We start from the raw sequence: 27,046 nt of genomic DNA, 5'->3' as shown, positions 1-27,046 counted from the left end.
ATAATTTGTCCAGCACTTCTTGCATCAAGGTTAAGAATCTGAGCTTGAACTACATCATATCTTTCTAGAAGCTTCATTTATCATCTCAAGTGATACAGAGTAATTCTAACTTTCAGACACTTTATGACACAGTGAAGTCGGATAATGAAAAACTGATCCTTCTAACACATTTGTGACTTAGAAGGCCTATTGTCATTCACAGGACAACACAACAAAGCTACGGTTTCACTAAGCTGTTTAGACCTTCTGTACTTCAGAAAAGGTATCTGTGGCTGGTAATGGATGCTAGCAGTGAATGGGCTGGAAATAGGGTTAAAAACCCTTGCATTGCAAACACTACCTAGCCATTTTTCAGTTAACTGAAAACCTGGAAAACATGAAAGACGATGCACTACTCCGTTGTTTAGAATCATACAACTGAAGAGACTGTCTGTTATTCCTACTATATGTTGTTAATGTTCTAGGCTTAAATATTTGAAATAAGTCATACTTCACATAGGTAAAATATTTACTTGCTAATTTCTCAGTGAAAGTACACACATTCATAGTTGAGAACCATTTAACTCCCTGTTACTAACTAATTATATGCTTATTAACTAGAGGTTTTTTTCTATCCAGCACCTTCCATCTAGAAGAGATTCTAGCAGTTTAATTCACGTACCAGAAGTCATACAGTCACTTAAACACACTGCTGGGCTAAAAAATTCACCTAGCTGTCCGTGAACCACTTCGAGCACTGAACTACACTGTGTAAGACACATTCTAAATTCAACTTCAATCATAAACACTTTCCATTCTTGCTACTGCAAATCTCAGAAAGAATAAATGAAGCCTAGCCTGCCCTACGAATAGTCAGAGACCCCCGCTCTATAAAGGGTGACTAGTCAAGCGAATTAGCAAGGAAGGGCTTTCTTCCTTGGGCAGGGTCAGGCCTAGGTACTACGCATCCAGATCTCTCCTTTGGATAGCTCTATGCGGGCAGCCAGGAGAACCCGGAAAGAAGCAAGCGTATGCTGCTAAATGTTGGGCTGCAAGCTTGATAGGCTGCCAGCAGGCAGGTACTGCTGCTAACGCTCCTTTTTGGCATCGGCAGGCAGAAAGAACACCTGACAGGTACGACAGCTTCCCTGCTCTTGTGTTTCACAGGCACCTCCCTGAACTTGAGTGTGGGTTCTTGGATGCACTGCAGACTCCTACAGCAGAAAACAGATCTTTATATGTATTTGCCTAACAGCCTCTGATTTACTAGATGTGAATGGCCAGGTATGCTGATGTCCTGCCCTGTAAACTAGCTGCATATCATCAGTAAAAAAGACCTCATTGAAAATTTTGGAACATTGAACAAAAAGCCTTTTAGTTCCTCCCTCCCCCCCCCAAATGAGGTGTTTAATCAAATATTTTGTTTCAGACTGAAAAAAAAAGAAAAAAATCACTGTTAAACTGTCATCAAGAACCTTTTAACACTTAGCTACATATGGTCTGAACATTAATCTCAGCAGATAGGCATGGTCTATGACTGAGTTTTCTAACTGGTTAAATCATTATAATGTCAGTTAAGTAACACATACACTTAAAAATATTGTAAAAACATTGTTAATTGCATATATTTCAAGTAATAAATCATACTGTACCTATTCGAATTACATGGGCAACTATGTACAAATCTCTCTTCATGTCCTTGCTGCTGAGATCCTAAAAGATTGGAAAAAATATAGACATTAAAAAAAAAGAACACACTGCACTTCCAAAATAAGTGCCTGCAAAATTCCCACAAACAATAATAAGGACTACACAGTATTACTCTCCATTCATTTAGCTCCTGCATCTTTAAATAAGAGAAAGTATTATTATTTTTAATTTACAGACAAGGAAAGTAAAGCAGAGATCGATTGTATTTGGTTGGAACGTTCTTTAGAAGGAAAAGAAACGAAAGATTCTGACTCCACTGACTAGTGATGCTCTATCAAATTTCTAGCAAACATTTAAAATGTTCATTTAATCCTTGATTCAAACACTTTATTAGACTGTACTAAATTTACAAAGTAAATTTAAAGCCCTGAGTTACCTCAGCTGCAACCCGTTCTGGCTTCCTTCACCCCATCCCCTGACTGGAGGTCACAGGCCTGTCCCTAACCCTGTTCCTTTGCTTCTGCTTTCCTTTTTTGGCTTTTGACTTCTCATCATGGAGTCTTAGTCTCACATGATGGCTCTAGAAAAAAATTTGCAGCATGGCTGTCAGAATTTAGACAAAACTTCAAGTGCGTTTTATTTTATGAGTGGATAGGTGCAATTCCTCAGAAAAGCAAAAGTCTGAAGAGGAAAAAAGGTAGGAGACTCGGAGACATGGTTTATTTTCATGCTTTTAAATGTGCAGCTTTAACCCTGTTTTATATGCTATATGTTCATTACATTCTGAAAGCAGCAAGGCAGTATCTCAACCACGCATAGGACCTACAGGCTCTATCGATATGAGTTGATGGGAGCCAAGGGCAGCTAGTTCCCAGCTAACCTTCTTCGAAGCCCAAAACCAGGGTAGGCTGCATGCCAACTGCTGACTGGAAATGCTTTCTGCCCCTTTCTAACTGCTGAAACACGCCAAGGGATTATTTGGGGAGGATGGTAGTTGGAAAGGGCCACATTTGGCCAAAAACGTTCTAACGGTTTAAGTAGCATAGACGGTCACTTATATTTAGTATGTTAGAAACAGTGATGGAGTACCAGAAAAACTAAGAAACAAACTCGGTTTTGAGATGAGGTAATTGCTTCGTAAAACATAGGGCCTTAATATCTCCCGAATGTTATTTTAAGGCAAACAACTATATACGTGGATGAAAACTCTGAAATTCCATGTCATAGAACAGCAGCTCAAAACTTTTAAAAATAAGCTTGAAGAAAAGCCAAAAAAATGGGAAAAGGAGAACCTACAGAAGAGCAAAAGGAAAGCTGAAGCTAGTGAAGACAAAAAAGTATTACTGACCTTGACAAACCTTTAATAATAAAGAAAATAAATGAAGGAAATATGTATAGAGTACTTGTCAATAATTCATTACTGTGGCATTTTGCATTAACGTGTTAGAAGCTGTCTTAATTGCAATTTCCTGGGCATGTTACATTTTTTTCTCATAACATTGTAGACAAAGATTGACTTCCAAGACATTCCCCCCCCCCTCTTTTTTTAATTAGAGGAAAGATCTAAGAAATGTTTCTTCCTAAAAACATTAGCATTGTTCAACAAGTTTTCCTTATGTTACTAACCTCCAAGACAAGAAGATTTTAAACAGATAATATGTACTGTTAGAATATTCATTCCTGTTTTAGACTCTGATGCAAAAAGGCTCCTTGTGCTCTACAGCAGCAGCTGTTGCCTCTCTTTCTCCCCACTCTACTAAGTGCTGTCATCTTATTGTTATGCACTGACTTATGCCATACAGCCTCCAAATTCTCCAAACATAAAGGGCATCGCTCCAGTCATTTCTCAGGAGCAGAGCAACTGGAAACGCAAAATGGTTAACGTAGTCTTCCTAAGAATGCGGGAGAGTGAGTGAAGTGTGCGCACGTGAAAGAGAAACATCCAAAAAGAAGGTTTGAAGCTCAGTTACTGTTGGCCACTTCACTCCTCCCCTTACACTGAAGCAATGGACATCACCTCACATCATTTTAAAACGTTGTTTTGTTTTGTTTGTATAAAATGTTTTCAACATGATGCTTTTTAAAAACAGCTCTAGGGCTTTATATATGACTTTACAAACAACTTGAGATGACAGCTATGTGTTCATGTTTCTTCACTTTTCTTTTTTCCTTTTCAGTTGAAGAAAGATATCCATCCCAGTGGTAACAGTCACTTCTAAAAGGTACACTTGTGTGGGCAGAACAACACTGGTGGATTTGTTTGTGCACAAATGCAGCTTGGCCTTCTAATACTACATTTTTTTGAAAATACAGTGCAAAAATCAACTGGAAAAATCTCAGTAACACACATTCAGATAAAATCTTTTATTTTTGTTTTTTAAAAAAACACAACTAAGATATTAAAACCACTGTAAAAGGAAATAATGCAATTGTTTATAAAGGGGGGGAAATTTTAAACCGTGTACATCTAAGTTCTGTCATTCCTAGTTTGAACCAATTTAGTAAATTCAAAATCAATTTTGCTGAAAGCTAAAACATGAACTTCAATTCACACAGCAAATTTCTTTCCCGTGTGACTTGAGAAACCAAATCTCAACAACTGAGATTATGATGGCAATGCACATAAACACTGAACTTCAGATTATAGTGACATATAGCACAATAGAATCTGGGCACAGTGACTGAGAACTAGGCATAAGGAGAATTTATTCTAAGGAGAAGTTTCAGTCCCTTTCAAATAGCGTTATATTGCTAAATTACAGGAGGCAAGTAATAAATTCATGGCTGTATCTCCTTACTCCGTTTAAAAGGAGCACTGTATTTCCCTGGGCAGCATATGCAGTGAGTTGCAAATATGCTGTTTGGTACGCTTACCAGCTAGCAGATCATGTCTCTCTGAAGCCAAAGAATTAAGCTATATAAATCTTCCTCAGTGTTTTCTCTTCAAGTCTTATTTTGCTGCCGCATGAATAAGGGAACATACTTTCTAGGCTTTCTTCATCACCTAACACACCAGCGTAGCATATGGTAGGCTTTATCTTGCATGTCTTGGAGAAATGTGAGCTCCACGATAAGAAGGGCTTTCACATAGTTTTAGTCTCAGTAGTGCCTGACAATAAATTTCAAAAAGCAAAAAAACTTGGAGGTAGTACTTAATACTCTAGAGAGTAACAGATTTTTAAAATATCTGTGATTTGACAGGGGGAATTTTATTATACTATCAGATTACCAGTTGTAATTAACAGCAATTTAGAGAACTGTTTTTTCAAAGGGCAGCTGTCAAAATATCAGAAAATGGGCATGCACATATTGATGGGTTCACACTTTAGTCGCTTTTCAATTTCACAAAAAAATATACTGTGTCACAGTCAAAAGACAAAAAACGTGGGCCCAGATGGCCTTGTATTTCATTTTGTACAGCAGAAGCTTTTTACAAGGGGAGAAATTCCTACTATGACACGGACCAAACAATCAAAAACCCCAACCCTTGCGGGGAAGTCTTCAGATAATTTATCTGCAGAGAATCCATGCACATGACTCAGGACCCAGAAGAGGACAAACTATGCTTACTATTTACTTGTGTGCGATATAAATAAATCAATTTCCAGAAAGGTGTTCTTAGCACTGCATCCACAGGGGGTTTTATTTCCCACATCCTTCTGAACTTCTTAAGTGGTACTGGTTGATAAATTAATTTCATAATACCTCTAATTGCATGGTTTTTTAGAAAATCGCCCCTAATATTTTTCCCCCCATATTCGGTATGGAAAAGAGTTACTCTATAATAACAATTAGTTCTTTACAATGCTGGTTTCTAGAGAGGTCTAATCGTATGTTAAAAACCCCAAACATCACCACCACCGCCCCCAAAGCAGTGGAATCAAGGATACCTGACTGCCGCTAATTAGTTATTTAAACAGCTTTACCAAATTCAGTTGCCAACCTCATAGGCCTCAGAGAGTAAAGTATTTAACAAAAATAGCAACCTTATACTGTGTAGTCACGTTTTAATTCAGACACAGGAACGTTTTTAAAGCGTGCATAGGCTGAGGTTTGCTTGAGTGAGCTTTATTCTTCGGAGGAAGTAGTTTCTCACCTTTGGTATGATGTGACAGCAGATTCAAAAACAAAACCTAACTAATTTTGATATCTTACACAGGAAGACAGCTGAACCCCTAGAAGCAACAGAGATAGCAGGAAAAGACAGGGACACCTTGAATTATCTAAGATATGGGGCTTCTTGCCTCTAGGAAAGATTGGAGTTTTAGAAAGGTAGTGCGGGGTGGGGACAGGGCGAGGAAATAAATAACTAGATTTAAAGCCAAGACTAACACAAACTTGGGAACAAACCTGAAAATCATAGAACTATCTTATTTTGGAAGTATTTTATAATTAAGAAATTACAATAAGATAGAACCATTGCAGATAAAATGGTTATTCAAAAAGCTATTATTTGTTGCTCCTTTGCTACATGATTTGGAAAGTTCTTTGAATACATTGATGAAAAATATTCTATCAGAAGCGTGCAATTTTTTGCACAGTTTTCCCAATTATCATAATTCCTGTTATGTAGAGTATACATTCTACCAGAGAGAGTGATAGACAAGTCTAAGCACCTCTCAGAGCTGATACTGAGGCAGCTTTGGTATTTTTATGTAGTTAAAGAGAAAGGTAGCTTGGAAGCGATCTCTGGTCGGAAGGGCAGGTGCTATAGAGTGGTGCATGTCTGCAATACTCAGGGCTGGCCTCTTTTGGACCAGGCTGGCCCCATTCATAATATGCAGCAGGTCTCTTCTGGAACTACGTTATGCCCCAGCCATAGCATACCATTATTCTGTCTGTATTTTTGAAATTGTGTAAAGACTGGTTTGCAGGTCACCGGAGCAAAACTGTTTCACACTGTCCACAACACAGTGCGAAACAGGACAGTTGTTGCATGACCCTAAGTAGTGTGGCATCAGTGTAGATGGGGAAGTTTGATGGTGAAAATCTTTAAGAATGATGAACCTCAGAGGCCAGAAAGTGCCAAACTTGATATGAACCAGTCTATGCTGCCTTTTGGGAGGAATCCTTAGAGCAATTCTTAATCCTACACTCAACCTTTTTGCATGATCCAGACACCAGTGCTGAAGCTTCCTCCCTGGCCACCTTTCTCTTAGAAGGGAAGGATACTTGGTTTTGAGTTACCAACAGCGGACTCATCAGTGCCAGTGGCAATACTAAGACACTGTTACCACTGACATTTAATCAGCTGGTAGCACTTCACTGATGGTACCAAAACCAGAACTGCTACTGATGTCAGCATCAATGTCAGTGCTAATTTTGGACTGACCTCTCTCATCCATCCAGACAGAGGCAGAATTGAGCACCCTTACACCTGGCTAGATATGCTCTGTTCCTTAAGAGGAGAAATTCAGCTATCTTCTTAAAGGAGAAACAGGAACGGTGCTGAGAACCATGTCCAGCCCTGCTTGACCTTACAGAATTTCATTGCCAGAACTAAAGCTTATACCAAAGCTGTCTGCCATTCTTTTCTTCACTAGAGGTAAAAATACTTCTGTCAAAGAGCTTCTAGCATGTGCACTAGCTAAAGGTGAGTCACGATGGAAGGTGTTTATCACACTTGGGATCTGAAATTCCTTACAGTTATTCTGTGATGAGCTGCTAAGTTTCAGTGTCTCTAGATTTCCATATTCTTTCTGAGAAGTGACAGATAAAATCATGGTCTGACACGTGATTCTGAGGCAATTTTTAAACAGAACTTAGGACCAGTGCAGAATGGATATTAAAGCTTGAGTGTTTTCAAACTACTATTTTGGTATAACCAAAACTACAAAACAAGAAGGCAGTTAGGTGAGGGTGAGTCTGAGGAATTAAAAGGAAGTAAATCTTAGCTGGCTATTTCACTCCCAACTGAGGTATCATCTGGTAGGAGCCACTTGAGGCAATTTTTAAACAGAACTTAGGACCAGTGCAGAATGGATATTAAAGCTTGAGTGTTTTCAAACTACTATTTTGGTATAACCAAAACTACAAAACAAGAAGGCAGTTAGGTGAGGGTGAGTCTGAGGAATTAAAAGGAAGTAAATCTTAGCTGGCTATTTCACTCCCAACTGAGGTATCATGTGGTAGGAGCCACGGATGGATATTACTTATCCTGTCTTTCTGGCACAGATGGTTAAAGACTGCTGGTACCGTTGGTCATATCTGCTTTGCGTCAGGACAAGGTAGCTATTTGCACAGACCTGCTGTAGAAACTTAGGAAGTCACAGTGTTTCCTTTATTACAACCAACTCTCTGTAGCTCAACTTGGCTGCTGCTTCTGCAGCACACCCCGGTCTTTCTGTTCCGCCACACACACTGTGCTGCCGACCCGGGAGGCTACTGCTGCACCATTGACCTGGGGCTGCTACACAGACTCCTGAATGGGCCATGACAAAAATCTGTTTGGAGAATTTTCTCTGTGTGTGTTGCTGTGGTTGTTTTTCTAACTTCGATTCTGAAAAAAGTGCCTTGCTTTATGTTCAGGCCAACGCAGCTTTTTCCTGTGCCCTGTTATCTAAGAGCATAGTACATGCAATGAAAATATTCAAAATTTCAAACTATAAGCAGGAACAAATGCACTTAAAAGAAAATACTTCAGAATATTTACTTAGCCATAAAAATAATTTAGACATACGTCCATTTTCTTATGTTAACATTTAGTTACAACCATAACAAAACTTAGAAACAGCTTCTGTTCTACTCAATATACTGGAAAGGAAGAATTGTTTTTCTCCCCCCTCAGGGTGACTACATCTACAATCATACTACTGTAAGGGAAGAAGAAAGGGAACAGACACGTACTGTGAAAAGTGCACACATTCGATCTATCTTCTCTGGATTCCTGGGGCCTCCATTCTTGTTTAACCTCACCATAAACCTCTCACTAAAAAGCAAACAATATTAAAAAAATAAACAAGAGTTTCATGTACACACTTCAACATAAAAATACGGGTAGATATGGGGGTTTTTTTGTTAAAAAGATGTACTAGGTAGTATAATTTTTTTTAATTTCCAAAGCATATGAAACAGTACTCACTGATCTAGATAAAATTACATGGAATAGCATAGAAGACTTCTAATAGCAAGTACTCCGCATGTGAAAACATCATGTTGATGCATATTCATGATGCAATAACATTAAAATAATGTGAATATATGCAGCACAGGATTTGAACACATTACAAGTACTTCAGGCAAAGGCTGAGGCACGCTTGCCGAGGCATACGCTGCCTTTGGTAAAACTGAGTTCATTAAAATCCACTCAAAACCTAAAGTAACAAGAATACCAATTAAGCAATCTCCTTCAACATATACTATTTATAGAAGCAATATACTAATTCAAACACATTAAGATTCCATTGATAGAACTGCTTATCAATCAAATTAAACAGTCCTTTTACCAGCAAAAACAGCGTGTATAGCCAGACTGCAAAATACATAATCCTTACTATGGATGGTAAGCCATGGACATTGATACTATTTCTTAAGACAGACAGAGAATTTATGTATACAAATAAATTAGATGAGTAAGAGTAGTTTATAGATGTATAGTAATTTATACTAGATGTGCGACAACAAACTAAGTATTGAGCAGAATTTTCTTCCTACAGATTCACAGAAATAAAGCAAGAGCACACCATTAAATCCTCTAGTTACATTTCCATTGTATCACAGATCCTTTCAATTTTATCCAGTATGACTGTATCAACTCCAGTAACCCTTATCTGACTAAAACACATTTTCCAGTATGTTATCCACTGTTGGCCTGAAAAATATGAAAACGTAGAGTAGGCCCTATTTCCTCCGGCAGTTTGCTCCAAAAGGCTATTCATCCCTACCGTTAAAACGCATGGCCAACATCAGCTTAGGAACGTCTGGTTTCAGTGTTTAGCCATTGTTTTTTGTTACACTTTCTTCTGTATCTTAAAGAGCCCTTTAGAAAAGCTAACAGGGTAGTGATATCAGTCATTAATTACATTATGTAATTATAATAATCAAACATCTCTCCAAACAAGTAAGCAATTTAACGCTGTTAAGAAATTAAAGAAAACATGCTGGAATCATTTTACAGAACTTACCCATAGTGCGATTTTTCAACACCACTTCATGAACAGTTCTAAAAATGTAAGTTTGTAACAGTCTAGTACTGGTAGCACCTACACCATAAATACAAATACACACATATGTGTATTTCACACATACGAAATCAAGTCCCTACTAATCCTAACTGTAATTTATCAAACATCACATATTAGCATTACGCTGTGGGTTCATTTGAAGCAACCTGTCCGTTATAAATACTGATATATCTTCAGAATTGCTACTTTTGTCGGAATGGTCCCTAATTCTGTAAGCATGACTCATACAGCTTGTTATACACCTTTGCATGTTTATTTGCTTAAGTTTATCTTGCTAAGCAAACCAGATGATGCTCTCTGGCTGTTTCACTCTCCCTATTACTCACTATTAATCCAATCTGCACGTATCCCACAACTTCATTCAGCGATAATTTTAATTAATTTGCAGCAGATGCTTATAAGCCTGGAGATTGCTAACATGCCCCAAAGAAACCCACAAGAAACAGATATTTGATGATTCTTTACCTACAACTACTTTCTGAGATGTCAATTAGTAACTTAAGAATGTTTTAGCACTTTAATGAAATGGTATAAACTAATCTTTTAGTAAGAATTTTATGATGTATTAAGTGGCTGTACAATACTACAACTTCAGTACATGACAGTAACAGTTACAACAGTATTACGTCTTTGTATTTACCTCTACCCAATACATAAATTGCAAAAAATGAAGCCAGAATTTTCTAAATAAGACCTATTTTCAATAAAAACACATTAATTACGTTCTTAACCTTTATCATTAACTCAGTCTTGTGCCCATTATTTTGCTGGTAACCAGTTAAGGTTGTGAAAACACACAGTAACAAGCAATTCAAGCAGGATGGCCAAAGCGGTTGCTTCTCCCAGCTGTTCGCCTCAGTCCTTTGTTGCTCCTGCAGAAGGGCCACACAAACAGGACCTGCAGCACTACCTGAACAATTACATTGTAGAACTCTAAATGTCAGCATAAACCAAAATAGGTGCTCGTTTAGCAGCAGTTACAGTTGCTGGCATTCAGCTCTCCCTATTCAATGAATTCCAGAAGAGGAGCAGGCAGGACAGTTACAGCGATGCCCACAGGTTAAGCTCTGGTTAATACAGGGAATAAAGCAGAAGATCTTTCATACCATTAATTTCCAAAGCGGAATCATGCTTTATAGCATTAAAAATATGTAGTCATTTAAAGAGATATCAGCTCATAGCCATGTTTTTTCCAAGCCACAGCAATAAACATCAGTATTTCCAATGCCTTCAAAAATACTGTTTCGGGAGACTTCAATTTTAATAAATCTATTTAATTTTAATCCTTGAATCAGTTTAATTGTACAATCTTTCATTTAGAAAGATTAGGAGGTAACATACATTTAACTTCTGTTACAAGTATAATTTGTAAAACATGTCTCCTTCTATAAAGTAAAATTCCTTAAAGAAAACAAAAAACTATCATGACCTACAGAGCTACAAAAGTTATTTTCATGAAATAAACATCCGTCCTCTTTAAAACTGAACTTGAAACAATGATAATTAAATGATTGTAGTTTATTTGTTAAATGTAAATTTGTCAACACCCTCTACTAGTACACTGAAAAATAATTACTATGCCTTATGCCTATTAACCGTGTCCCATTTTTAAGGATAAGAGCATAAAATAGATCCATACTAACCAAGCAAGATCTCTGGCAAACTATTCTTTCACTTCTGCTGCTGGGAATGTAATCCGGCCACCAAGCAGGGGTGCAACAGAGGAACACAAAGCTAATACATGCAGCCTAGGATCAGGAGGAAACAAGACAACAAGCAGCCTGCCAGTAGAAGATTATGAACAATATAAATCACGTCTGCAGGGGAAAATGTATTCACTGGTGAAGATGTCCATCCAAAATCAAAGTGTAAATCAAAGCCGGCTCACTCATATTTGATTGCAAATCCCTATGAAGTTATTATACCCTCTATAATAAACACCTGGCATATCTTCACTTTCATTGCAGTGGTCAGATCAAGGCTGGTTCTCTTAATTCAGAGGCTGACTGACGTTTTGAAGGGAAACCAAACCACTAGCAGACCACCAAGCTCTTCTGCAAGATGAAGAATTATTCAACAGAAAGGGAAAACAGAAATTTGAAAATGTACTGCTGACTGAGAGTATTTTCAAATTCTGGGATAAAAAATACAGGAAATATATACTACTATCCAATATTATAGAAGCAGAAGATGCTGGTCCACAGATAAACTGAGTCAAGGTCAAAAACAGACAAATTGTAACAACAGCCCTCTCTATGAAATGTCCATCGTACCCTACTATCCTGCCTCCAACAATGTCCAGTAGTGGATAATTAGGGAAACAGAAGAAGAATAAAGAAAGCGTACAGTAATACTCTGCCGATACGTACTATCAGCTTACACCAAAGTGAAGCTCAAGAATAGCAGCAATTATCTTTGAGTTTAATAGTCCTGGATATATCAAACCCAGGAAAGTATTCAGCATGTCATGCTTAAAAAATTCTCACTAGCCATTTATGGAGTTACTATTAGAGAGTGAACTTTATAGTAATTTATAATGTATGTATGTACCATACAAATGCATATATACATGCATTAGATAACATAATTTAAGAATTAAAACTCATTACATTGAAGTTCTTCAAGAAATAATGTTATAACTGCTCTTTTACCTCCATTGATCTCAATAATAACATTACATATTATATTTTAAATCTCCAATAAGTTCTATGTTTTTGAACTTCCAACACAGGTTTTCTTTGAAAAATTATTTCAGCACTAATGAGCATTTCATCGTCATCACTGAAGTTGAATACAATACTGTATGCCACAGAATCCTGTGCAGTGTGTCCCTCTGACAACGGCAGAGAAGGGACTGTCGAGTCTTTGAGCTGAGATAGTCTATTTATACTTGATTCATTACCAAAAGTTGTATTGCTTTGTCTGCTTTCAAAACATCCAAAGAGAGATATTCTGGAGGCTCATTTGATAGCCTCTTGCAAGGTTTTACTCCATTAACAAGTGGAAATCTTTTAAAATTTGCAATTCACCCTTTTTCTTGTTACAGCCACAGAGAAAATCTGCTTCCTGTCCCCATATTCCAGTGCTTTTCAAGAAATGAAGCAAACCACCATCTTTTTCACCTGCTTATTCATCAATTGTTCCCTTATTCCAGCACTACCTCAGTAACAACCTTTCAATTCCTTCCTTTAATTTCCAGTCCTCCCTTGAGTCGTCTTGAGCTTGTGTCACTAAATAATTAAGGGGACTTTGAGGCAACCGCAGCATTTGAGAACTGCGGAACATGAAGAAGCATTCTGTCAAAGGACAGATCCACCACCAGGACAAGGAGAATGAAAAGACAGCAGTGCTAATAGGCAATCTTAAAAGACTAAGCTACTGCAAGTTCTTCCACCTTTCCTTGCAGGTCATTTCTCCTAAACTTACAGTTTTGTTTCTCAGCTCCCCAGTTTCTCTAATCTTTGGTGTTACTGTTTGACAACAGTTTACTGAAACTAGTCTAAATATTCCACTAAGGTCTCACCAGTGCTGATAATGTTAGTATATCCTGGAATGGGACTTGAACCTTTTTACACTGTTCGCCCATATTACGAGCTAGTTAGTCAGATGCTCCCCATTTTACAACTGCAAATTTATTTCTATGTCAAAGAATAACACTGCTTTCAATGATCTGAAGACCCACTGTCTTCAGCTATCATTATAGCTCCTTTTTTAGACAAAGATACACACATTTAGCGTCAAGAAACTTAACGGGAAGTCAGTCAATTCCTTATTTTGGGAGCTACTTCCTTTGAAAGAGTTCAATCTTCAGTGTGTCTATTCCTCAAGCTTGTCTTCTGCTCAAAGACAAGAGCATGCATAGAATCTAGACAACATTAAAGTCCAGTTTAGTAAGACCAAAATATCAAATCTGAGTAAATTCCATATGGAAATAATTGCCCACGTTTGCATGCAATAAGCATTATTTTTATTGTTATTGAATATGCTCTAATTGCTTAAAGAAAACAGACACATGCCACTCTTAAAAAAACCCCTCAAATACATCACAAGAAAAATTTAAAAACCCAGTAGTTACAATTGCCAAATGAGTGGTGGAAATTAAGTATGGGGAGGTACTGAATATTTGATGCAATGTGACTGCTTGATCAAAGTACTGTCAAAAAAACAAAAAAAAAAATCATTTTCAGCTATTCTGAAAATACACCGAAACCAGCTCTCTTGCATAAAATCGGAGATAAGAAATGCACCAAAACAGAGAAAAGAATTAACATTTCTACCTTGTTGAGTTCAGACCTAAGGCGTGCCACACCAGTAGCGGTATCTTAAACAAAAGCTTATTTATTCCTCTTGCTCCTACATGCTATAAGCAATCTTCAATTACTGTAACTGCAAGATCTCCTCCTGTGCTAACTCACATCACAGTGAAACCACCTCTTGTGTAGCGGTAAGTCAGGTTTTACAATCACTCACATGATTAGTAATTGCTAAAGCTACTCAAATATAAGAAACATTGCTGTGATAAGCAAAGTCAAATAGCTTCTTGTTCTTGACTTGAAAGGAAGAAAAATGAAAGCAGCATAGTGTCTCACTTCTTGGCTTCCTTTAACTGTCTGAAAAGCAGGACCATACTGAACTGGCATCTGTTTCTGCAAAAAGGAAGGAAGCAATCAATGGTTTGGGACATTACATTTTCAGCATGAAGGAAGGGGCAAACGGGGACAAAATTTACTGTTGGGTGAGCAGGAGTGGCATTATGCCTGTGGGGAGTTTTTGTTATTGAGGTTGGTTGGTTGTGGGCCTTTTTTTGCATAACATCCAAAGATGACAACAAAAGGCCTGGCAAAGACCTTGGAATGGATTAGCGAGCTCCCTTGTATTAGCTTATTGGCAGGTTTAATTAGTGTGGAGTTGTGAGGCAAAAATCCTGACTGTGTCTCAATTTCTGAATGTAGGCACAGCATTAATAGCTGCATAGTGCCAAAGCAATGGTAGTCCGTAGAGAGACTGCAGACCAGTTTTGTCTGAATTGGAAACTGATGATAAAGAACACAGATTTTTAAAAAAAATCTTTAACAATGTATAGGAGATTCATTTTCTGAAGCAGAGACAGCGACACATTAGGGTGTCAATCCCCTTAAGCAGAAACCTCACATCCTGTACCTTTCCCTTGCCTTAAATAATGGTTCAGTAGCCATTTCTCCCAGAAACAAATGCCTCCTTCACCCTCTCCATTCCAATATGCCACTAAAAGGTAAGAGGTACGAATCTGTTCCCTCATTCTTCTTATTTTCCTCAGTGCTTCTTACTTCCAGAGAACAACTGGGGAACACTGGAAAACCCCAACATTTTTACAAACACCACAGTCCTTTCTCAAAAGCTGTATTTAACTGAGTTTTCAGAATCTAGCATTTGACCGATCCCTTCTAAGAATAAAGGTTATTTTTAAAATATATATTGGTCCCATGACATATGTACCAGTGCATAGTGAAAGGGTCATACGGCAGTGGAGAAGGTCATATAGTAACTTGTATTTTAGTCCTTGATCTTCTTTCAGTGTCTCCCTATGTTTCTTTCTCACTCTTCTAGTACCATGTAAATCCCTACCTGCATACAAAATAAAAATTCAGGAACAAAAATCTGAAAATGCTGTCACAGAAGCTAGCAGGAATAAGCTACATACAAAGACCTGCCTAACAGCACAGTCCACCTCCTTTCATCATACTCAGTCCTACCATTTAAGAATGGTGATAAGCATGATATTATTTAATTTCTCACAAAAAAAAAATCTCTTCTAGTCTCTTCTTTTAATGAATGCTAATATGTCTGACAATGATTCTAGAATAAAATTTGAGTTGGCATATGAATATCATAAGCATTTTAAGACGTTACTGTAAAAGCACCATTTTTTGTACCAGATAAATCTCAAGAATAAACTCTATGCACTGCAAGCCCAGGTCAACCAGGATAGACCTCAGGATGAGCTAGTCTTCTCTATGCCAAGAGAAACCTTGCCAACATTTGCCTTCAAAATATTGCAGTCTTGCTGTGCACACCACATTTCAGGCCGTTTACTTCATCAGCGCCATGAGATACTGCATTCTTTCTACCACTGCGTGTACAAGCTCTGCAAGGACAATATGTTGACCAAGTGAATGGAATTATGTTAGGAATTACTGGTGTATGACCAACATATTTTCTTAAAGCTGCAAAAAAAAGTGCTTGTTTCAAAACATTTTCATGAAACACCATGAAAGAGATTCCTGGGGTTTGGGGGGGTGGGAGGGAGAGAGGGGGAGATAATTGAATTACAGTCTCTAAACCTTACAGTTTCCACAAGCTAATATTTGCATGAATTAACTTGGGAAACTGTTCTCTGTATGAGAGAGGAAGTACACTGAACCAGCACAGCAAAAGTTTTAAAGCCCCAACGCAGCAGCATTAGCGAGTTTTTCAGGACAGCAATTATTGCTCTCCAATTGCCTACGTGGTGGCAGAGGAAAAAACCCTGGCTGTATTGCCCTGGATTTCCATTTGTGCTGCATCATGCAATATAGTTAACAATAACAATACGAGAGGCTTCTCGTATTTGCTCGTACAACTTTATGTAAGATTAGGGAAAACACAGAATTTTATTTTCATTCCATTTGCCAAATTCGTCAAAATCTTTCTCATCTTTGTCAACTGCAAAAACATTACTATGCTCAGTGATCAAAACAGGTCACTACAGGACCGCATCGTACCCTGATGCTTTTGAGAACACCCTGTAGAAACTTTCTAAAAAGGAAACAAGTTTCACGTCAGGACTGCTGAACTTATTTCAACCAGATGGTCTCATATTCATGAAGAAAGCACGCGTGTATATCAACATTTTAGTTATTTCCCACTGTCATTAATACTGGGTTGATTTTTCTATTGAAAGATGATTTAAGCAATAGGAGAAAGGGTTTCTAATGAAGTACAACAGTTCACGACATCTATGTAAGTACATGAAGAAATGGAAAAGTAAAGTTATGATCAAACGGTAAATAATTTTGGCTCCTCCTAAGAGCTGAAGTCCCTTGTAAATACTACTTTCTGGAAAGATCACACATACTTTTAAAAGTTTCCTTTCTGTCAAAATGTTTCAGAATGCATCTACGTATTGTCATTGTACTTTAAAAGGCAGAACTCGAGATGATTAAGCAATTTGTTTGCAGTCCATTTAGGAGTATCCTCCGTAAAAACCTTTTCAAGTTTATTTTCTGTTAATCACGTTTACCTTTTAGAGTTACTAATTTTTGCTCATTCTCTTGGGAAAAAAATCTAAGTCCTTACAGCTGCTGTAAGACTGACCTAGTAAGAAAATCTCCCAGTGCTCCACAGAATGAGTCTCCAGTTCACAGTTTACGTGTGAGAGAAAGTCAAAGCTTATGTACAGAATGATACTGTGTCTGTGAAGAACTGAATTCCCATTTATAATGTAAACCAACAGCGTACACTAGATCCCACGGCACAGCAGTATTTGAGCAATCCATCATCGATAGGGGTCACTCCCGAACCCCTGAGACAGAAAGATCACCTCTGCTGAACTTCCAGTTTACATATTGTCTGAACAATGATTCATGGACTATTTAAAATCTTCCTTTTCAGGCAACTGCTCATGGTGTGTGTTCGGTCCTAGTAATAAAATCTCCCAGTGCTCCACAGAATGAGTCTCCAGTTCACAGTTTACGTGTGAGAGAAAGTCAAAGCTTATGTACAGAATGATACTGTGTCTGTGAAGAACTGAATTCCCATTTATAATGTAAACCAACAGCGTACACTAGATCCCACGGCACAGCAGTATTTGAGCAATCCATAGGGGTCAGGGGTCACTCCCGAACCCCTGAGACAGAAAGATCACCTCTGCTGAACTTACATATTGTCTGAACAATGATTCATGGACTATTTAAAATCTTCCTTTTCAGGCAACTGCTCATGGTGTGTGTTCGGTTTTTCTCCCTTTTCCTTTTTTTTTTTTTTAAGGACCCTCCCTGGAACAACATTTCTTCAGGAAAAAAAAAAAAAAAAAAAGAAAAGTTAGGCAAGAAATGATCTTCCAGAAACTTCCTTGCATCTTTCTGTGTGTGGGGTTTTTTTTCCTGTTTTTTTTTTTTTTTTTTAAGGTGGGGAGGGAGGCAGAGGGGGGTTCTTTCATGAACTGCCTGATCCAGATGATCTGCAATAACCCCAGTTTCAAAAACAAGTGAAGAAAAGTACACTGCTTTGGTTTATGCAGCGTATTTTATAAAGACATCTTAGAGAAAAGAACACCAAATCTGTGAGGGAAATTAATCTGGCTCTGAGAAAACGGCTCCAAGCAACGCAGTTTGCTTCCCAGCAAATTCAGGCTTAATGCTCATGAATTATTAAGTTACCACATTGGCTAGAAGCCCCGGGGGAGGATTACAGAGTTTACAGTAAGACTGTTACTGCAAACACTGGGTTTCCATAGAAATAGAAAATAGTGAAAATAAGTACCTGTCATTTCTCTCTACCACATTCAAGGAAAAACAACCACAATGTTAAAAACATTATTAAAGCTTGCAGCAGAAATGTAGCTAAGCACCAGTTACATTCTCCTTGGGTTCCCATGAGTCTGCCACACTTGAACATTTGACACTGTCATTAGTATTTTTTTGTTACTTACATCATGAAAGGTACATATTTATGGTCCTGAAAGGAATCCCCTCCATTAGCTAGAAAAAGTTTCTGTTTCCAAAACAAGAGACTTTAGTCATATAGTGTGATTCCTTAGTCCCTGCCAGGGATCGTGATTTTAACTATTGAAAAGAAAGCCAGACCGACCCTGCCAGATGGTAGGTATGAAATGCTTTGACCATAACTGTAGGGAAGACTTCTAATTTTGGATTACACGTATTTTATAGAATAAGTATTTTATCACCATCTCTAACCTGGGAGAAGCTAATGGTTCTGAGGTCTATTACAGCAGTTGTCTCACATAATTCTTGCTTTACAAACCACATATCCCTGTTACTTGGCTTTGCACGTGACAATTTCAGTCAGAGACACAGAACTGGTTTTTGACAGTGAATTTTGCAACAGAAAGAGCTCAAGTATGAAGAGTAGTATTCGTTACAGCGGGCCTTCCCACAGACAGTTACTTGTGCTTGCTTTCTCTGAGCTATGTAGTTCACCTAAACGTTTTAACAACATGTATTTGCACCCTGCCAGTCGAGACAGCAAAATCTCTTCTAACTGTATGTGGTAATGACACATTTTTGTTCTTTCTGAGAAGGAAAAGGGAAGAACAACTTTGAATACTTGCAACTAACTGATTTCTTCCTGTTAACAACTAACAAAATCAAAATAACTGTAGAAAAATCTGTATCCCTGCCTATTGATATGTCATATCTGATCCCCAACCTGAAAAAAATTTTTTGGGGAAGGAGGGTGGTGGTGGTGAGAGATATGAGATGAGACTGATTTTTGTAAAAGCTCCTGTTTTATAATAGCTTCGTATTATTAATTTTCTAGGAAAGAATTAACATCTCTAATAACACCACTTACCTCTCTACAGGAACTTTCATATACAAATCAGGATAGTAATAGTTTCTTTAAAACATATAATGTTAACAGGAAAGGGGCTAAATAGGAAAACCAAGCAAATACAGATTTGGGGGAGAGATCTAGGGAATGAAACTCAGCTGAAGCAACTGGTAGAGAAAATGAAAAGGCATTACTCCTCCTTCGCCCTTTTTTAAAAATCTACACACACAAAAAACCCCCTTATAAAATACTCCGTAGGTTGTATCTGTCTCCAGTGATGTATCCACTTGTATTTTCTAAAAGTTATATATCAGAAAGGCTCTTTGTCCCCTGCCATATGTGTGCAGTAGACTTCAGAGACCCACATATTTTCCATTTTCCAGAACAAGGGCCATTGCTGTGGATAGCAATATTCCTTAAAGTTTGCTTACCGGATGATGTTTTTAAGGAATTTCATCTTGAGCAGGATCAAGAACTGACATCCTCCTTGTTACTACTGCTATGGATTATCTGTTGCACAAAAGTCAGAAAAATACTTTCCTTGAAATACCGAGAACGCAATCAACCAAAGTATAGGAGGAACTGATGGAGGATTAGCTATCCCAACAGATCAGATTGCTAGAAAAGAGGTAAAAATTAGAAGGATTGATTTTTTTCCATGACTAAGCAGAAGAAAAACCTCATTAGTTGGTAAGCCTAATCCCTGGGAAAATTCTCTGAATATTAAAGAAATAATTCTGAATGATACAAAGTTATTTTTTCCCAGTAGACAAATCATTATACTGCCAGTGAATGAGATAACTTTTCTATTTTAAAATAACTATGAGAAGGCTGCTATTAAAAACATAACAAATGGAAAGTTTAGCATGTAATTGCACAATAAAAGTAAAATATAATTTTCTGCTTTCGAACATAGCAACTGGCAGCAGTGGAACATGATAATATTTTAAAGTGATTAACAGGGGATAAATACACACACATTGCCACAGCACTCCCACAGCTATTACCTAAAGAGAGAAGCAATGTAATAAAAGGGATCTTAAGGTCAGTTCCATACTCTGGGAGCGAATGCAGTCAGACTTTTTGTGCCATAGCTTTTAATGTGGATCTTTCCACATTAACTAACTTCATTTCTCTTTCAGCTATTCAACTTCAACCATATTCATCTACCCAGTGATCCTGTCTTCCCTTCTTCTGACCTTATTAATACTTACCTTCTTGTTTATTCTTCACCTGTCCGTATCTTTCCCTTTGCCATTCTCAGCTGCTAAGCCTCCCTCTACCTAAGCAGCATCTGATTTCTAGAATGCATACAGTTTCTGTAACTCTGGTTTGGAGCATGTAGAGTTGCTCTGTACAGGTATTCTCTCCTTAAGTGTGCTGATCCTGCATATTAGAGCTTTAAGAGGACTGAAACGCCTAACTTGGATAGAACTTGTAGAAAATTTGCTATCACTTTTTCAGAAGTCTGCTTAGTGTTTAAAATGAGAGTTCCAGATGATGATAATTGTCTACATTAGGAAGTGTTACAAGAAAATTATTCAAGAAGAAATGTATAAATGCTATGTAATTTTAGCTACACTGATCTTGCTAACATTTTTGAGCAGCTGATATACATTGCTATTGACAGTTAAAGTCAAGAAAATGACTAAATGATGATGAGAACCATGGAGCTAACTGTCATCAATAAATACACAAAGAGATGAAGATTCCTGTCAAATTTGTCAAGGTTACCTTCAGCAACTTGGTATACAGATTTGTATTCTGACATCTGAAATAGGGATACTGTGTCAGAGAAAACTCCTACTATGGAAAAAGTAAAAATCAGTTCCCCTACAGATCCATAATTTCTAAATCCAGTGTTTCAAAGTGGTGAATTTTATTCATTTAGCCTATTGCTTTTCCATTTTAACGCAGAAATAGATGCTTCAAAATTACCAAATTCCTAGCACTGTATTGAAAATTGGCAGCTGGGTAGAAGACGCACTTCTACATGTCTAGTATTTTAAAATCACTGTGGGTCTCCGTTTTTCTCACATTTCTGCACGTGTTTTACCTAGCCATCTGCTGACAAAGAATGGATGACAATTTTTTCCTTCAGTGAGAAGGAAAAGAATGCGAAAAGGCATCGCAACAAAACACAATGAGATGCTTTATAAAGGGCTAGATGTTAACCTTGTAATACCTCCACATACTTTGAGGTAAGAATCAAAGAAGCAAGAGAAAAGAATGAGGCAATGCAGCTGCTTCATGAATTTAAAAGAAGCAAGAGAAAAGAATGAGGCAATGAAGCTGCTTCATGAATTTCAAAAGATTATTTTTTGTTTTAAAGGAACAAGGACTTTCTCTGTAATGCACCTAACCAATAAATATTGATTTGCATTAGAAAAGCTACAAGCAGTTAAAAATTAACCATTGAAGGATGAAGTCTTGCTTCAGAGCAGACACATGCTTCTCCACCGTGTCTTATAGTCCTAGGCAAAGAGGAACAGTGTGAAATTTGGAATTCTAAGGTAGAATTCTGGGGGGAAAATATTCTGCCAACATACCTTTTCCTAATTGCCATCTCTAGTCAAGATCAGCTTCCATCATGATGCTGCTAGGAAACTACCAGTTGATATAATATAGTAGAAAAGACTTCTATCTAACAGATTAATTTTAAGAGCAGATGGGATCATTATAATAATTCAATCTTGTCTACTATATAACACAGACCACACATCATTTACGCTAACATGTATCTTTGGGTTTATTTGTTTATTTTAAAGAGGGAGGGGCCGGGGCAGATGTTTGGCTTATAAAAATATGTATTTTGTTACTCCTTTTTTTTATTCCATACCTTCTGATTGTTTTTTGTATGAGCATTTGCTGTCTCTTTCCTTACATTAAATTGCAAACAATTTATGCTTATGACGCATATCAGGACATCAACCTATAGTGTAAAAGAATGAAGTATACTCTGGTAGTACACAGCATTTCAATACAGAATTTTGGACAGGCGTCTTAAGTTACAGCAAACATCTCTTGGTAGCAAATCATGCCCTGCCCCCATATCTGAGAGTCTGAGCACACTCTCTCCATTCATGTCTACATTTATCTCTTAAGAAAAAATATCGCAACAACATGGTATGTGCTCATTGTGTAAGGTTATACTTACACAGCATTATGTCATTTAGATAAAGCCCAAAGACACAATTTAGTATAGAGTAAAAAAACCAAAGGGGTGAAATGTTAATCAGTCCAAGTTAATAACCACCCAAATTATTACTACACTATTACTGCTCCTTTCCTACATTCCCCTCTCATTGCAGTGCTTCACGCTCCCACAAATTGGTGCTCATGAGTGATTTCAATTCCATTACTCTTTTTTTGTTCTCTTCCCCCTTAAAAAAAGAGTATTTTATTTTCCAAATCAAATGATTTTAAATTATAATCAGAGGAAGAAACTCTACTAATTTCATCTGGATGTTTCTCTTGTACTGACAACAAAGAGAAAGAATAAAGATCTGAAGAAGAAAAAATAAATTTAACTTAGCAGTAAATTACTGAAGGATGGGCGCCTGCAAAAGGAAATGAAAGGAATGGTTTGAGAGAAGCAAAATAAAAGTGTTGAAAGGTGAAAAGCTTAGATAACTATTTGATTAGGTTCTGGAGAAACAGAATTTAAAAAAAAAAAAAGGAAATAAAAAACCTCAGTGGGTAGAATATTGTGCTCTGTACTACTGCGCTCAGACAGGCATTTTGGAAATGAGACCCCTCCAGAAAAAGTGCGGGAATTTGAATACGTGAGAACTAGTCATAGCTTTCAAGGTCAAGAGCTATGCAGCATCTTTCCTCTCATTTCACTGTACTGTAAGATAACTGGATCATCAGTATATAGATTTATATATGCCCTTTAAACCTGATCGTCATCTATGATCCCCAGAAATTTCCCATGCATTGAGAGTCTTAAGAGTCCAGTTGGGAAGTACTTAAGCAGAAGGAGTACATGGTTCTGCATTTGCAGGTGCATTTATTTCTCTGCTACCCCATAAGAAGTTAACTCCTTCCCCCACCTCTGACAGCTTTCATAAATTCCCTCAAAGCTGTCTAGACACTACAAAACTGTCAAACACAATCATATTGAAACACACAGAAGACAAGATCTACATGATGCATCTATGTGTACCCTCACATGAGGAATAGACAGTAGTCCTTACCAACACTGACCAACCATCTATTTTTTTTTCAGTTTTATATCCTTTCATCCTGGGTTTTTCTTCTTTCTGACATTAGGATAGGCCCCATATGAGATATGTCAATTACATGATTTTTTAAAAAGTATCTTTTATTTGATAAGCATCATTCCAATTGCATTTCAGTAGAAGATACACCCATCTTGTTTTGCCTTCTCTACAGCACTGAAAAAAATCCAAGGCATAGTTAGCAGCTAGAAAATAATTAAATGGATCAGTGAAAGTGGTGCCTTTTGTAACGTTATTTGATCCTTCTTATTCAATAGATAATCACACTTACTAGAACAAACTCAGTATTGTTGGACAGTGATGCAGATAGGCTTCCAGTTCAGCCATAGACATCTGAATCCAAACTCTTAATCTTCAGAACAATTCTCGCATACCAAGTCAGATAACAATAGAGGCTTTGAAGACTTCTTGATGATTATTTCAGGATTCAGAGCATCCTAAGAATTCTCAACAGGAAAAAAAATGTGCAGGAAAAATTGACAAACCTGAGCTTGTCTTTTTATGTGATAAAATAGGGAGTTGGATATAATGCAAATTCCCTGGTGGCCTTTTGAGTGTAGACTTACTCACCACTACCATACTGCATACGCCATAAAACTTTCCCCTGCCAGTGGAAGACATTTCTTCTCCTCCCAGTTCCTCTATTTCCATAGCTCTGTTCCCCCTGCATACCCTACTAACAAAGTGCTGAGGAACCAGAAAGCCACTAAAAATGCTAAGTACTCTAGTTTTAAGTATCTGCCACACTTTTGGGTGACAGAAGTTTGGTTTCTGATCACTAACAATCATTTTTACCTAGATAGAATTTACGGATAAAATAAGATGCTTACTTAAAAACATCCGCAGTACTGAAGAAGTTACAATAATGCAGATCCACAGAATGCATTGTGAAGATCATACTAAGCATTCCCCATGGCTTTGTCAGCATCTCAGTTGGCTTCCACCTTTCTTTGTGTAAACTGAAATCTTAATTTCTGATAGGAATATCTTTGGTTAGGATAGTTGCTGCCTCTTCTTTCCTCTTCTCTGCTATCTTCCCAAGGCAAAACCACAGAATAAAAAGTAACATCTTTTTTTCTATTGCATCCCTTTTTTTTTTTTTTCTGCTAACTTTTAGCTTAAGTAAGCTTTCTCACATGTTTCCTGGGGCACTAGAAGATAACGTGGGGAAGAGTAAATTACTGTACTTCCCATCCTTCACGGTTCCTCGAGTAACATTTCCAGAGTACATTTTCATTACCTTTAAACTTTTCTAGCTTTAGGTTGCATGTCTATAACATAGGCTTTTTAGACACACTGTTTTCTGCTAACTTTTAGCTTAAGTAAGCTTTCTCACATGTTTCCTGGGGCACTAGAAGATAACGTGGGGAAGAGTAAATTACTGTACTTCCCATCCTTCACGGTTCCTCGAGTAACATTTCCAGAGTACCTTTTCATTACCTTTAAACTTTTCTAGCTTTAGGTTGCATGTCTATAACATAGGCTTTTTAGACACACTGTACATTTCGTATTTCTCAGAATATAATTGTATCAATTTCTTAACAAGATGTGTTGGGAGCACCATACAGAGAAACACTACAATAGCACAGAGTAGAAGAGAAAGCAGTTCTGAAACTGAGTAACATCTCCCTATCCATACATACTTTCTTAATTTGTTCTATGTGATCACTTCTGGGTAACCTTGTTATACATGAATTGAAGAAAAAGAATGCAATATTCTGAAAAATTGCTAAGGAATTCCCCTGTTTCTTTGTTTCCAAAACCAAAATAAAGCTTTCAATGTCTGTCTTCGTGCACGTATTACAAAAATACAACATCAATGACAAAATCTTAAGAGTTTCATTACCATGTCATTGTAAATGTTCTTAGCTGCCAATCTCCACTATAAATTTGCATCTAAAAATATGTACAGCCACCTGTTGCTACTACTACAGTTCAGCTGAAAATATTCTTTACTTAAAACAGCCACTGTTCTTAGTTACCTTTTCCTCATGCCACATCATATACTGCCCTGCATATATGGGCATGAGCATTTGGGCCATGTTTTTCTTTGTCTTCCATTTGCTGCCAATGTACCTACAGAAGCCGTGTGTGCATATGTGTGTGTGTGTATATCTTTCTCTCTCCTTCTCTACATTCAACTCCAGCTGAGCTTTTGCTTTTCTAATTCTGTCTCTGCATGCCCAGGCAATTTCTTATTTCTCCCAGGTAGCTAATCTGATGCATCTGCTTGACTATCTGCACGTCGGAATGGGCCATCCTTGTACTCCACAGAATGCAGTATCAAGATAAACCGACAGCAAGAAAAGACACTATGCAGAAAGAAACAACCAACCAACCAAATAAAAAACCCCAGGTTGTGCTGCATTCTGACTCAACAGACCAGTTGAAAGATCGTAAGGCCCTCTCATAACGCCATGTATTAAAGAGAGGAGATCATCAGCAAACGTATGCCTTCTGTGGACACCGGACAGAAAATCTGGTCTCACAACAAAAAGGTCTTGAGTATATTCTGTATGAGAAATGTACGCAAGGACTTCCTCTGTCAAAGCTATCAACGCTACCACGGATACTTATCACATCTTCCAAAATCTCCAGTCATGAGGAGGTCTATTATAGCAGGCATGGTAAAGAGACAGTAAGTAGGCAGTCGGAGGAGTTACAAGCAGAAATATGCACGACACTATTTCCCATGCATAATTACTGATTAGGCCCCAGTTTTTCAAATCAAATCACATCAGAATTTCTTTTTTGTTCTATTCACTCTCCATAATTAAGGATATTTCTAGATGACAAGAAACTTTTAAGCCTCAATGGAGTAAAATAGGGTAACTGGTAAAACAGTGCTAGAAACATCTATTCTGGCTTAAGATGCAGTCAGAATAAAAAACCTTTACATGTTTAAACATAAACTTTATAAAGGAAAAATCATACTGAAATTTATTTATCCTTTTTCATACTTAGTGGATTCTTCAAGCTCATTTTCAGAAAAAAATTGATATCATGTTTTTGAATGTGTAATTTTTGAAGTTATGCATGATTTTATGCATTTATTAGTAAAAAAGAGCTATTGGAAGGGTAGCTAAACCTCACTGCTTTACCGAATTTAGTTGATTCCCGCCCATCAAAATAATGCCGTAAAAATGTTTTTTAAAAAAATTTTTTAAAAATAAAAAACTTATTCATTGCATCCTTCCAGCACAGATAACACTCTGGATTAGTTTTTCCACCAGTTTTCCAGCCCCTTTACAGTAGTTTCATCTAGTCTGTATCTCCCTGCTTTACCATATCAAGTTTAATGCTTCTCTTCTGTTGAGGCATGAGGCGCATTCCCATATAAGAGAACAAAATTAGTCGGCTCTGATGTGACTTGTGCTTGACAAATCTATGTTGACTTTTACTTATCGTCTTGTTAGCTTCTAAGCGCTAATAAACGGTTTATTTGTTCCAGAACTTTTTGCA

At 37.4% G+C, this 27,046-nt stretch overlaps 1 protein-coding gene across 1 annotated transcript in view; it reads right to left on the bottom strand.

The window, feature by feature from the left end:
* Positions 1–27,046, bottom strand: part of DOCK3 (dedicator of cytokinesis 3) — a 147,958-nt gene that overhangs the window by 99,020 nt on the left and 21,892 nt on the right. Inside the window, exons 5-6 of the mRNA XM_019472565.1 lie at positions 8,476–8,557; positions 1,632–1,692 (exon numbers count right to left, since the gene is read on the bottom strand). Coding sequence (XP_019328110.1) covers positions 1,632–1,692; positions 8,476–8,557 — 143 coding nt within the window. The remainder of the gene's footprint in view (positions 1–1,631; positions 1,693–8,475; positions 8,558–27,046) is intronic.

Source organism: Aptenodytes forsteri, unplaced genomic scaffold, assembly GCF_000699145.1.
Source record: "Aptenodytes forsteri isolate BGI_AS27 unplaced genomic scaffold, ASM69914v1 Scaffold156, whole genome shotgun sequence".
NCBI classification, from domain to species: Eukaryota; Metazoa; Chordata; class Aves; order Sphenisciformes; family Spheniscidae; genus Aptenodytes; species Aptenodytes forsteri.
Note: the sequence above shows the minus strand (reverse complement) of the source record. Positions and strands in the feature narration are given on the sequence as shown.